Here is a 13,231-nt window from a genome sequence, read left to right on the forward strand (position 1 = left end):
CTATTGTTGTCCTTGACTTGATAACAATCTAGGAGTTAAATAGATACTATCATTTGTTTACATCATCATTTATGATAGATACTATCATCATGTACAACTGAAAAATGAGGCCTAGAGTGATGGAGTAACTTGTTCAAGGTCAGAGCCAGGACTCACATATGGGTCTTAAGACACTGGAGCAGCCAAGGGCCTCTAGACCAGGACATTCTACTCGGAGCAGCAGCTCAGGGGCCACCAGGCCTCTGTCGAAGGGGGGCCACGGCCCAAGGAAGGGGAGCAGGCCCAGGCATGGTCCCCATTTCTTGGAGTGGAAGGGAGACCCATGGTGTCAGATGCCTTGGCCAGGCGTCTGGGGCAGGTTCTTTGACCTTTCCCTCTCTCTGAGCACAGCAGGAGGTAGCTGTGACAGAGCTGCTTCCCCCAGGCAGCGGTGAATCAGTGGTGACAGGGACCCTGATTGCACCAGGCCTTCCGCATGCCCGCCACTTCCCCATCACGCTACCCGCCAACGTCACAGGCCTAATTCACCAGCCTGCCTGTGACCCGGCACCAGCAGACAGGAGAATGTCAGCAGGGGCCCGGGCTGGGCATTGTCCCGAGTCCACTTCCAGAGGCCTGGCTGCAGCTCCGCCTCCCCTGAGTGCCCCGAGTCACGCTTGGTGGGAAATGCAGTGCGGGAAACACAGTGTGGGAAATGCAGTGCTTGCTGGGTGTGGAGTGAGCCTGCCTCCTCTCCCATCTCTCTGTAGCAACGAGATTTCTGCCACTAATTTCTCTTCTTTCTGCTTTTTCACTTTTGCTTTCTTGATGCAGTGATGGCCACGGGTAAGCAGGGGGTGGGGGGTATTGTCAGGGAATGCTGTGATGTCCCCTCCCAGCCAGTCTGGAAAATCTACCGTAATTTTAAGTCTTTGAATATGGAAGCCCTGACATCAGAGCCCTGTGAGTGGTGCCCTTCTGGGATATTTCTTTCTTTCTTTTCTTTTTTTTTTTTTTTTTTTTGAGATGGACTCTTGCTCTGTTGCCCAGGGTGGAGTGCAGAGGCGTGATCTTGGCTCACTGCAACCTTCACCTCCCGGGTTCAAGTGATTCTCCTTGTAGCCTCCTGAGTAGCTGGGGTTACAGACGTGTGCCACCACGCCCGGCTAATTTTTGTATTTTTAGTAGAGATGGGGTTTCACCGTGTTGGTCAGGCTGGTCTCGAACTCCTGACCTCGTGATCCACCCACCTCAGCCTCCCAAAGTGCTGGGATTACAGGCATGAGCCACCACGCCTGGCCGTTCTGGGTTATTTCTAGTGGCAGAAACTAACAGCCTATCACTTAGCCTCCGTCACAGGAGTTCCCAAGTCATAGCGACTTCCTGGAGCTCTGGGAAGGCCATTGTGACACTCTGGGTCTCATTAGCTGTTTCTTAGAAACAAGCAGGGGATTTGGAGCCAAGAAGGTGGCCTGCCCCGTGCTCCAGCTCCAACTTCAGAGTTAAGGTCTCCGGGCTCCCCACAAGACCCACAGTGACAGGGGGTTCTGGGGCAGACCCCAGAGAGCCTGTGGGGACCAGCCCCTTCCCAGCCGGTGCCAAGTCCCTGCTCCAGGGCTGTCTGCCGGACGTCCCCATGACGCAGCGCCTTCCTCCACAGTTGGCCTCTACACCTCCATTTTTGGCGTGCTCCAGCTGCTGTGCCTGCTGACGGCCCCCGTCATCGGCTACATCATGGACTGGAGGCTGAAGGAGTGTGAAGACGCCTCCGAGGAGCCCGAGGAGAAAGACACCAACCAGTGCGTAGGCAGGGCCGGTGCCCCAGCTCCCAGCCCGCAGCCCCTGCAGAAAGACCCCAGAGCCGCATGTCAGGCACAGGGTGGGTGGGTCAGAGGGAGAGAGCAATGCACTCCCGCTCCTCCCGGAGTCCTTCCAGAGACTCACTCTCAGCTCAGCATGCATTTCAACTGCTCCCCTTTATGGAAATTCTTTGGAATTCTATGGAAATGCTGAAGTTTGAGGCCAGGTGCGGTGACTCATGCCTATAATCGCAGCACTGTGAAAGGCTGGGGTGGGAAGATCACTTGAGGCCAGGAGTTGGAGACCAGCCTGGGAAACATGGCCAGCCCTGCCCCCGTCTCTACCAAAATTTAAAAATTGGCCAGGGATGGTGGTTCATGCCTATAATACCAACACTTTGGAAGGTTGAGGTGAGTGAATTGCTTGAACCCGGGAGTTAATGACCAGCCTGGACAACGTGGTGAAACCCCATCTCCACCAAAAAATACAAAAATGAGCCAGGTGTGGTGGTGCGCACCTGTAGTTCCAGCCGCTCGGGAGGCTGAGGTGAGAGGATTGCCTGACCTGAGGAGGTTGAGACTGCAGTGAGCTGTGATCGCACCGCTGCACTCCAGCCCGGGTGACAAAGCGAGACTGTGTCTCAAAAAAAATTTAATTCAGGTGGGCATGGGGGCATGTGCCTGTTGTCCCAGCTACTCAGGCGGCAGAGGCAGCAGGACTGTTTGAGCCCAGTTTGAGGCTTCGGTGAGCTATGATCATGCTGCTGACTCCAGTCTGGGTGACAAAGCAAGACCATGTCTCTTAAAAAAAAGTTTAAGAAGCACTGAGGGCCGAGCACAATGGCTCACACCTGTAATCCCAGCACTTTGGGAGGCCGAGGTGGGTGGATCACCTGAGGTCAGGAGTTGAAGACCAGCCTGGCCAACATGGTAAAACCCCGTCTCTACTTAAAATACAAAAAATAAGCCAGGTGCGGTGGCAGCGTGCCTGTAATCCCAGCTACTCAGGAGGCTGAGGCACGAGAATTGCTTGAACCCGGGAGGTGGAGGTTGCAGTGAGCCGAGATCACGCCATTGCACTTCCAGCCTGGGCAACGGAGCGAGACTCCGTCTCAAAAAGAAAAAACAATAAAGAAGAAGCACAGGCCGGGCGCGGTGGCTCACACTTGTAATCCCAGCACTTTGGGAGGCTGAGGCAGGCGGATCACGAGGTCAGGAGATCGAGACCACGGTGAAACCCCGTCTCTACTAAAAATACAAAAAATTAGCCGGGCATGGTGGCGGGCGCCTGTAGTCCCAGCTACTCGGAGAGGCTGAGGCAGGAGAATGGCGTGAACCTGAGAGGCGGAGCTTGCAGTGAGCCGAGATTGCGCCACTGCACTCCAGCCTGGGCAACAGAGAGAGACTCCGTCTCAAAAAAAAAAAAAAAAAAAAAAGAAGCGTGGAGTAAGATGGAAGAAAAAGAGACACAGGTGAAAGCGTGCGGACAACGGCTAGCAGACCATTTTGCTCCTAAGACTACCCTCCCTCCACCTCTTGGCAGTGGCTACACCATCTTAAAGCCTCCCAAAGTACTGGGATTACAGGTATGAGGCATCGCGCCCGGCTCACATGGTGACTTTCATTCATTCCATTCAACCAAGCAGCCCACCAGCCCTTTGTTATCTGCCTGCAAGGTTTATTCCAGTCAGTTTGAGTAGTAAGTTGCTATGACCATATTATGTGTTAATAGAATTGTTCATGATTGTGAAGATTAAACAAGGTACCGGAGTCCTACTTTATGCAAGGGATGGGCTCCAAGGTCAGAGGATGAGTTAAACACTGTTTTCTTTTTTCTTTTCTTTTTTTTTTTTTTTTTTGAGACAGAGTCTGGCTCTGTTGCCCAGGCTGGAGTGCAGTGGCGCGATCTCGGCTCACTGCAAGCTCCATCTCCCGGGGCTCAAGCGATTCTACTGCTTCAGCCTCCCGAGTAGCTGGGACTACAGGCGCCTGCCACCACGCCTGGCTAATTTTTTTTAATATATATTTTTAGTAGAGACAGGGTTTCACTGTGTTAGACAAGATGGTCTCGATCTCCTGACCTCGTGATCCGCCTGCCTCGGCCTCCTAAAGTCCTGGGATTACAGGCGTGAGCCACCGCGCCCGGCCAAACGCTGTTTTCTGTGGCTCCACACCTTCATGTAATAAGCTACGGTTTATTGCGTGAGGCCCTCCGCCAGGCACTCCATGCACAGTATCTCAGTGAAGCCTCCCGACACCACGGTGAAGTGGGGACCAGTGTTACACCCATTTTACAGATGAGGGAGCTGAGGCTGGGACTTGCAGTAGTTTGCCTGGGGCCGCACAGTTAGGAAGTGGTGGGCCTGGGACTCCCTGCACGTCTGCGAGTACCCGGGGTCCGTTCTTGGATCATCCGGGGTGTCTGCGTGGGTGTGAGACTGGGATCGGTAATCGTTCCTTCACAAGAGATAATTACAGAGGGTGCTTGGCCGGGGGCGGTGGCTCACGCCTGTAATCCCAGCACTTTGGGAGGCCGAGGCAGGTGGATCACAAGGTCAGAAGATCGAGACCATCCTGGCTAACATAGTGAAACCCCCTCTACAAAAATGCAAAAACTAGCCGGGCGAGGTGGCGCACGCCTGTAGTCCCAGCTACTCGGGAGGCTGAAGCAGGAGAATCGCTTGAACCCAGGAGGCAGAGGTGGCAGTGAGCCGAGATCACGCCACTGCACTCCAGCCTGGGTGACAGAGCGAGACTCTGTCTCAAAAAAAAAACAAAGAACAAAAAAACAAAACAAAAAAAACAGAGTGCTGTGCTATCTAGGTCAGGTCCTGCAGCCAAGGGGTTATTTGTGTCCACTCCAGTTCCATCTGCTGCCTGCTCATTTCCCCTTTACCCTCTCCTGTCCCCACAAGGGGAAACCCATTCACTCCCCTATTTGGCTTGTATCTGGCTTCTTATCAGCATCCTGCAAGATGTGGGTGAACTTGAAGCCAGTGGTGAAGTGAGGCTTTGCCATGTGCCAGCTACGCTACTACTTCTCTCCCTGTCGTCTTAGCTCAGCCTTCACAGAGCTCTGCAGTGTAGGGACGGCCATCTTCTCTGACCCGAGGCCCCCTCTGAGAGTCACACTCAGCGCTCCACTGAGAAGGGCCGGGAGTGTCCGTAGTGCTGGTCCAGCCCCAACACAGTCCCTAAAACGTGCCTGGGTGGCTTCTGAGTCTTGCGTCCGTTCACGGGCTGTGACGCTTGAGGCCTGACTTCTCAGGAGCACCCGGCTTCCTCCGGGGAGCCCTCCCACCCCTGCACGTTCTGTGTCTCCACAGAGGCGAGAAGAAAAAGAAGAAGCGGGACCGGCAGATCCAGAAGATCACCAATGCCATGCGGGCCTTCGCCTTCACCAACCTGCTGCTCGTGGGCTTTGGGGTGACCTGCCTCATTCCCAACCTGCCTCTCCAGGTGGGTGTGGGGCGTGGGAGGGGCTCCTCCCAATCTGCTTCTCCAGGTGGGACGTGGGGCAGTAAGAAGGCACATGTAAAGACTCAAAAGTGTGTAATGTTTCATGGAAGCCATCACAAAGCAGATGCTGACTTTCTTTATTTTTTTGAGACAGAGTCAAACTCTGTTGCTCAGGCTGGAGTGCAGTGACGCTATCTCGGCTCACTGCAGGCTCAATCTCCTGGCTTCAAGCCATTCTCCTGCCTCAGCCTCCTGAGTAGCTGGGATTACAGGTGCGCACCACCACGCCCGGCTAATTTTTGTATTTTCAGTAGAGACGGGGTTTTGCCATGTTGGACAGGCTAGTCTCGAACTCCTGACCTCAGGTGATCCACACGCCTCGGCCTCCCAAAGTGCTGGGATTTTACAGGTGTGAGGCACCGTGCCCGGCTCAGTTGGTGACTTTCATTCATTCCATTCCACTGAGCAGCCCACCAGCCCTTTGTTATCTGTGGAGGGCCTGTTCCCTGCCAGGCGCTGTGCTTGCTGCTGGGGGTGAGCTAGACACCTGGATTGTCTTCTGCAAAGGGACTCCTCCCCAGGAAGGCATGTCTTGCTTTTGGGGGCATCTTGCATAACCGTGGATACCACCATCATGCCATTTCCCGGAAGTGTGTGGGGTCGCTGTAGAGTTACTTGTTTTGTGTTGGCTCAAACAGCTGGAATCTGACGTCCAAAGAGGTCTGGCCAATCTGTGGTGTTGGTGGGAGCATGTGCTCCCCTGTCACCAGAGTCCCACGGGGTTTCTACACTGAACAGAGTGGAGGAAGACCTTCATGATGGCTTCGTATCTGGATTCAAAAGCTTCATTCCAGGCCGGTGGCTCATGCCTGTAATCTCAACACTTTGATAGGTGGAGGCAGGTAGATTGCTTGAGCTCAGGAGTTTGAGACCATCCTGGGCGACTTGGTGAAACCCCGTCTCTACAAAAAATATAAAAATTAGCCGGGCGTGGTGGCACACGCCTGTAATCCCAGCTACTCGGGAGGCTGAGGCAGGAGAATCACTTGAACCTGGGAGGCGGAGGTTGCAGTAAACTGAGATCGTGCCACTGCACTCCAGCCTGGATGACAGAGTGACTCTGTCTCAAAAAAAAAAAAAAAACAAAAACACACTGGGAGGCCGAGGCAGGTGGATCACGAGGTCAGGAGTTTGAGACTAGCCTATCCAAAGTGGTGAAATCCCGTCTCTACTAAAATTACAAAAATTAGCTGGGCGTGGTGGCACATGCCTGTAATCCCAGCTACTCAGGAGGCTGAGGCAAGAGAATTGCTTGAATCCGGGTGGCGGAGATTGCAGTGAGCCGAGATTGCGCCACTGCACTCCAGCCTGGGCGACAGAGTGAGGCTCTGTCTCAAAAAAAAAAAAACTGAATTTCTTTGCCAAACTTTTGAGGCTTCTGAAACCTGATTTTTGACAGAGATTTTGAGTAAGGTGGACCTTGTCACCTGCCTGGCTCCACCCATTGGTCTGTGAAAGCGGTCTAGCAGTAGGTTTTGGCCCAATCCCTAAATTTACAAATGGTGGAGGGACGCGAGTGTGGCTCTTGCTTACAGACAGGTGTAGCCTGAGTCCAGATGGTATCTTGGGTCAAGTCCAGGAGGGAAGTAAGAGTCCCTCCCTTTTTACAGGTGGCTTTGAGGTACGTTGAACACCCAGGTGTGCCCCACCGTGGGAACTGTGATGTGTGCGTGCCAACACTGGGCGTGCAGGGCACAGTGGGCCGTGGAACATTTGTGCCGGCCCCGGGGGGTGCTGCATCCCTCTGGCCCTCCCTGGCCTCCTGGGCTGCTTTCTCTGCAAGACTGGCGGACCTTTGCCCTAACCGCCTTGTCCAGTCGAGGGGCAGTGCTCAATGGGGACAGTCATCTTTTTGTTTTATGTAGGTCTCACTGAAAGAAAAGTTGTAAAAAGGCAACAAGGCATTTGAGGTGGAGAGGCCTGCACAGCGTGTGCATATGTGTGTGTGTGTGTGTGTGTGTGGGCACTGGGCACAGCCCTCTTTCAACACTGCCAAGAGCAGCCCCTGCCCCCCCCCCCCGCCACCCACATTCCTGGGAACAGGTCCTGGCTGCTGGGCGGGGTGGCAGGGCTGTGTACAGAAGACAAGGCAACCACAGGGACCTGGTGGCCAAGAGGACGGCTCTTGTGCCGGCCAGAGATCATTAAAAAGTGCCTCTCGGAGTTTGCAAACTCCTTCAGCAGCAGCCTTCCTGGGCAGGGGTCCTCCCACAGACAGCGACAGAACTTTACTAGGACCAGCCTGGGCAATATGGCGACACCCTATCTCTACTAAAAATAAAAATTAGCCAGGTGTTGGAGAGTGCACCTGTAGTCCCAGCTACTCAGGAGGCTGAGGTGGGAGAATCTTGGCTCACTGCACCCCAGGAAGTTGAGGCTGCAGTGAACTGAGATTGCACCAGTGCACTCCAGCCTGGGCAACCAGAATGAAACCTTGTCTCAAAAAAAAAAAATAGCCAGGCGTGGTGGCACGTGCCTGTAATCCCAGCTACTCAGGAGGCTGAGGCAGAACAATCGCTTGAACACAGGAGATGGAGGTTGCAGTAAGCCGAGACCACACCACTGCACTCCAGCCTGGGGTGTAGAGTGAGACTATCCCAAAACAAAACCAAATAAAACAGAACAAACCACAAAAAGAAAACAAAACAAAAAGCAAAGAAACACTTCACGAGAGAGGTGAGAAAGCCACCATGCCCGGCCTATAATTTAATTTTTAATAATGACTGTGTTAGGCCGGGCACGGTGGCTCACGCCTGTAATCCCAGCACTTTGGGAGGCTGAGACGGGTGGATCACAAGGTCATGAGTTTGAGACCAGCCGGGCCAACATGGTGAAACCCCATCTCTGCTTAAAAAATAAAAAAATTAGCCGGGCATGGTTTTGTGGGCCTATAATCCCAGCTACTCCGAAGGCTGAGGCAGGAGAATTGCTTGAACCCAGGAGGCGAAGCTTGCAGTGAGCCAAGATCACGCCACTGCACTCCAGCCTGGGCGACAAAGCAAGACTTCTTCTCAAGCAAAACAAAACCAAACAAACAAAAAATGACTGTGTTAACGACTGGCTTGCAAAATTTCTGAAAATTCACAATTGGCTCCGGAGGATGGGGTTGATCCGACCCCAGGCTGATACTGCCCCTGAGGTGAGGGCCCCCAGGAATTGGAGGGCGGGGGCTGAGGGGAGGGTCCCTTAAGGCCTTATGCTCACAGTCTCCTTTTCCTCCCCAGATCCTCTCCTTCATCCTGCACACGATCGTGCGAGGATTCATCCACTCCGCTGTCGGGGGCCTGTACGCCGCCGTGTAAGTCCTGGAAGCTGCGGGTGGCCTGGTGGGCGAGGGCGTGGGAATGGCCGGGGGGAGGTTGCTGAGGCAGGGTCAGCCTGTCCCAGAAGGGCTCATCTTCCTGCATCAGGGGACAGGTACCAGGGTTTCTGCTGGGTATGTAAGGGAAAGGCAATACCTTGTGGGAAGCGGGTCAGTGGGCAGACAGTTGGGTGCCCACAAGCCTTGGCATTCAACACGAAGTCAGTTCCCCCAGCCAGGGTCAGGCACCTGTGCAGCTCATTATGGCCTTAGGGGCCACCACCGAGTCCTGGGGCCGGCCCTGGCTGCTCACCGGGAAGGATGGGTAGGTTCTGGCTGCCTGAAGCTAAATGCCGAAGTTCAAATGGCCCTCATCACGGGCAGCAACATGGATGACTGAGTGAGAATACACCAGACGGGCCCCATCCACAGCCTCAGCGCACCCAGCTCTGGCCATGGCTTTCTCCAGCCCTGGCTAACATGAAACCTGTATCTTTTTCCCAGAAGCCCCAGAAACATAAGGAACCACGGTGGTTCCTCCTTCTCTGGCTCAGGCCTTGACCCAAAAACTGAAACTCAAATACCATCATCCACAGTCTCTGATGTGGGACCAGCTCATTCCTTGCTGGGATTCCTTTCCCACCTCTGGGCCAGCAGAGCCTGACGTGTGCTAAGATTTAGCCCGGAACTCTCTCCCAATTCCCGCAACAGCCCCTGGGGTAATCCCAGCTCCGCTTGCCCTCCACCTGCCCCTCCCCAGGCCTGGCGGAAGCTGTGGCTGTCCTGGCAGGGTCTGAGGGAGGGGGCAGGATCTGTGGTGCTGAGTTTCCACGATTACTCAATGCTTCTCTGGACGAGGGCACTGCGGAGCCAAGTCCAGCCTCCACACTCCTCTCTGGGCCTGTTTCCTAAACCACAGGTCCCCGCTGGCACCACGCTTTCCACTCGGCTCAGCCAGACACCCACAGGCCCCGGGCACAGCTGAGTGGGGTGGGCCCTCCCCAGAGTCTGGGCCGTCCCCGGAGTCTGGGACCTGGAGCTGGTCCAAAGAGAAACACTTTGCAGAACTGCCCAGCAGGGCTGGGTGCGGTGGCTCACGCCTGTAATCCCAGAACTTTGGGAGGCCGAGGCAGGCAGATCACGAGGTCAGGAGTTTGAGACCAGCCTGGCCAACGTAGTGAAACCCTGTCTCTACTGAAAATACAAAAAATTAGCCGGATGTGGTGGCGGGCACCTGTAATCCCAGCTACTAGGGAGGCCGAGGCAGGAGAATCGTTTGGACCAGGGAGGCGGAGGTTGCAGTGAGCCAAGATCGTGTCGTTGCACTCCAGCCCAGGCGACAGTGCAAGACTCCATCTTAAAAAAAAAAAAAAAAAACAGCACTGCCCAGCAGGAAGGAATCCAAGGGCTGGCACCCCACCCTTCTCTGGCACCAACGGTGCAGCCTGGGGTCACCAGACACCTGGGGCCAAGCAAAGCCCAGGAGGGAGGATGGCTGTGAGCTGTCGCTTGCCCTGCAGGTACCCCTCCACCCAGTTCGGCAGCCTCACAGGACTGCAGTCACTGATCAGCGCGCTCTTCGCCCTCCTGCAGCAGCCGCTGTTTCTGGCCATGATGGGTCCCCTCCAGGGAGACCCTCTGTGGGTAAGAGGGGTCGGGGGATGGTGGGTCATGAGCGCCCGCCCCCTTCTGCTAACTGCGAGCTGCAGGACCCCCCTTGGGGGGCTTCAGGGCCCCGAGGACATGTGGGAGCGTTGGTTAGGATCGGTTAAGAGTCCCTTTGTGAATGGTGGCCAGGCAGGAGAAGAAACATGTCCTCTCTGGACCTCATTTGGGGGGAAACAGAACAGAGTTCCTGGGCCGGGCGTGGTGGCTCACACCTGTAATCCCAGCACTTTGAGAGGCCGAGGCGGGAGGATCACTTGAGGTCAGGAGTTCAAGACCAGCCTGGCCAACATGGTGAAACCAGGTCTCTACTAAAAACACAAAAATTAGCCAGGTGTAGTGGCGGGTGCCTGTAGTCCCTGCTACTCGGGAGGCTGAGACAGGAGAATCACTTGAACCTGGGAGGCGGAGATGGCAGTGAGCTGAGATTGCGCCACTGCACTCCAGCCTGAATGACGATGGAGCGAGACTTTGTCTCAAAAAAAAAAAAAAAAAAGAACAGAGTTCCTGTCCCCGCCCCACCTGCGAGGGCCAGATTTCCTCACCAGGAACGAGGAACTTGTTCCAAGCCCAGAGGTTCAGATCAGCCCGTGTGCCCCTGTTTCCTGGGGGCCCAGGCCCTGAGGGTGGCCACGTGGCCTGTGAAGAGTTGGGAACTAGGATGCTGGAATACGGAATGACAGGCCCTGGGACCTCGTGGGCCTTCTTGTTTCGTTCCCCACTCCACCCGCTGACTTTCTCCCTTTTCCCAAACCCGAGTGGAGGGCGGGTCAGCAGCCTCGGCCCACCGCCACGCCCTGTGATGCGCAGCCTCCCTGCCTCCCTGTGATGCGCAGCCTCCCTGCCTCCCCAGGTGAACGTGGGGCTGCTCCTTCTCAGCCTGCTGGGCTTCTGCCTCCCGCTCTACCTGATCTGCTACCGGCGCCAGCTGGAGCGGCAGCTGCAGCAGAGGCAGGAGGACGACAAACTCTTTCTGAAAATCAACGGCTCGTCCAACCAGGAGGCCTTCGTGTAGCGGCTGCCACTTCGGAACTGCGGTCTCCTGCCTGTGCTTCAGTGACTGACCCCTGTCCTGCCCCTCCAGAGTACCCCACGCACCCCCAGGACCCTCGCCATCTCCCTGCCAGAGTTCACGCTCCCTCCCGGGGCCCTGCCTCAGAGCTCTGTGGTGCAAGGACGGGAGAGGGCCCGGGACATGCGAGTTTTCTCCTGCCGAACGCAGGGGCTGCCCTGACTTTGCTCTGCCGCCCCCCCGGAAGGACCCGGGGCCCGGGGTCTCCGCGGCGCCTGCAGGAGGAGCAAGGAACACCCGGCAGGCAGGCGCTCTCCCGCCAGTGTCTGGATTCTGCCTCTTGCCAAAGCAGAGGGGGCTGCCGTCCCCTGCCTGCCACCTGCTCCTCGGCTGCATGCCCACGGCCGTACCTGCCTGAGGACAAAGGCTTGCACTGTCTCGCCCGTGCCTGGCCCCCACCCCCTCCCCGGCCAGTCTGAGGCTGCCTGAGGAAGGAAGGACCCGCTTCCTGTTGTTGGTGCTAATTCCTTTGTAATTCCAGCGCCCTGTCGCCTGTCCAGGGCCTGTCCACCCCTTGGAGGCCAGTGGAGAAGCCCCACCTGGCTTACGCCCTGGGGAGGGTTTAGCGGGCTTGGTGGACGGGGTCGCCCGTGGCCCCTCGCCTCCTCCCCCAGGGCCTATGCTGGGGACACGTTTCCACTGTCACCCTCGTTCCTGTCGCCACCTGACGGGAATTTGAGGACCGCTGCCAGGGCACCCCCTGCATACACACAGCTGCTTTTGTGGGGGTGGACGAAAGGCTGTGGCCGGCAGACACGGAGGTCCAGGCCGGGGTGCGGACGTGGGTGGGTCCGAGGGGTGTGTGGGGTCAGGTGGGCTGTAGGAGTTAGCCCTTATCCCCACCTAGCAGGCGGGAGTCGCCAGGCCTGCAGCTGCGCCAGCGCCCAGGAGCCATCCTGGCGTGGGGCCGGGAGCTTGTCCAGGGCCACAGGCCCACAGCACCCCCTGCTGGCGGGCTCCGCGGGGCCCTGGAGCTGATGACGGGGGAGGCGTCCGCCTGGCCCACCAACCCACCCACCTTGACTGCCCCCAGAAGTGTGTCTTGAGACCTCCTGGGCGTGCTTAGAGGGGTGAGTTGATGTTTGCATTTTTAGTTATTTTCTCTTCAGTTTTATTAGACTTCTTTTTTATAAAGCAATAAATCCATTTTCCTCCTGGTAAGGGATGCCCCTTCTGGCATATCAGTTAATAGCTGCATGTGCCTATTTTGAGCTTGAGAAGAAAAGGCAGGACAAGATTCTCTGCCACCGACCAGCTCCAGCCGTACCCAGCTGCTCTTCGTCTCTCTGGGGGACTGCTGACAGTGGGCCAGGAAAAGACCTTACTCCCCCACCCCCAAACAAACTCGGCAGACATCTTAGAAGTGTGAGCCACCTTCCTCTGCCGATTTTCCCAGCCAAACAGGCGAATCCTGGTCCCTTTCCATCTCTACACCCTTCCACAACCCTGAAGATTCCCGCTGGGTTCTGCAGGCTCAGAGCAGTTTAGGATGTGGGCGTGGGGGAGGGGGATGAAAGGAGAAGAGGAAAGGGCAGGTCCAGGCCACATTCACGCTCCGCATTAACAGCTTGGGCGGCTGGAACACACATCTCCTAGGCTTTAGTTCACTCAAATGTTTAAAAAAAGGCTGGGCGCGGTGGCTCATGCCTATAATCCCAGCAGTTTGGGAGGCCAAGGCGGGAGGATCACCTGAGGTCAGGAGTTCGAGACCATCCTGACCAACATGGAGAAACCCCGTCTGTACTAAAAATACAAAATTAATCGGGCATGGTGGCGTGTGCCTGTAATCCCAGCTACTCGGGAGGCTGAGGCAGGAGAATCGCTTGAACCCAGGAGGCAGGGGTTGTGGTGAGTCGAGATTGCGCCACTGCACTCCAGCCTGGGCAACAGAGCAAG

At 56.1% G+C, this 13,231-nt stretch overlaps 1 protein-coding gene across 8 annotated transcripts in view; it reads left to right on the forward strand.

Annotated features, from left to right (window-relative positions):
• The window catches only part of SLC43A2 (solute carrier family 43 member 2), a 53,597-nt gene extending 41,101 nt beyond the window's left edge, over positions 1–12,496 (forward strand). For 7 of the 8 annotated variants that reach the window (XM_063629693.1, XM_063629691.1, XM_063629697.1 and 4 more), the window contains 5 exons: positions 1,640–1,778; positions 5,105–5,237; positions 8,522–8,595; positions 10,119–10,242; positions 11,117–12,496. In XM_063629693.1, the coding sequence (XP_063485763.1) occupies positions 1,640–1,778; positions 5,105–5,237; positions 8,522–8,595; positions 10,119–10,242; positions 11,117–11,278 (632 nt within the window). In that variant the 3' untranslated portion in view covers positions 11,279–12,496. Of the gene's footprint in view, positions 1–813; positions 826–1,639; positions 1,779–5,104; positions 5,238–8,521; positions 8,596–10,118; positions 10,243–11,116 lie in introns of all 8 variants that reach the window. The other variant, XM_055256358.2, reaches the window with a different exon arrangement.
• Positions 12,497–13,231: the final 735 nt, after the last annotated feature.

The sequence above is a fragment of the Symphalangus syndactylus genome, chromosome 20 (genome assembly GCF_028878055.3).
Source record: "Symphalangus syndactylus isolate Jambi chromosome 20, NHGRI_mSymSyn1-v2.1_pri, whole genome shotgun sequence".
NCBI classification, from domain to species: Eukaryota; Metazoa; Chordata; class Mammalia; order Primates; family Hylobatidae; genus Symphalangus; species Symphalangus syndactylus.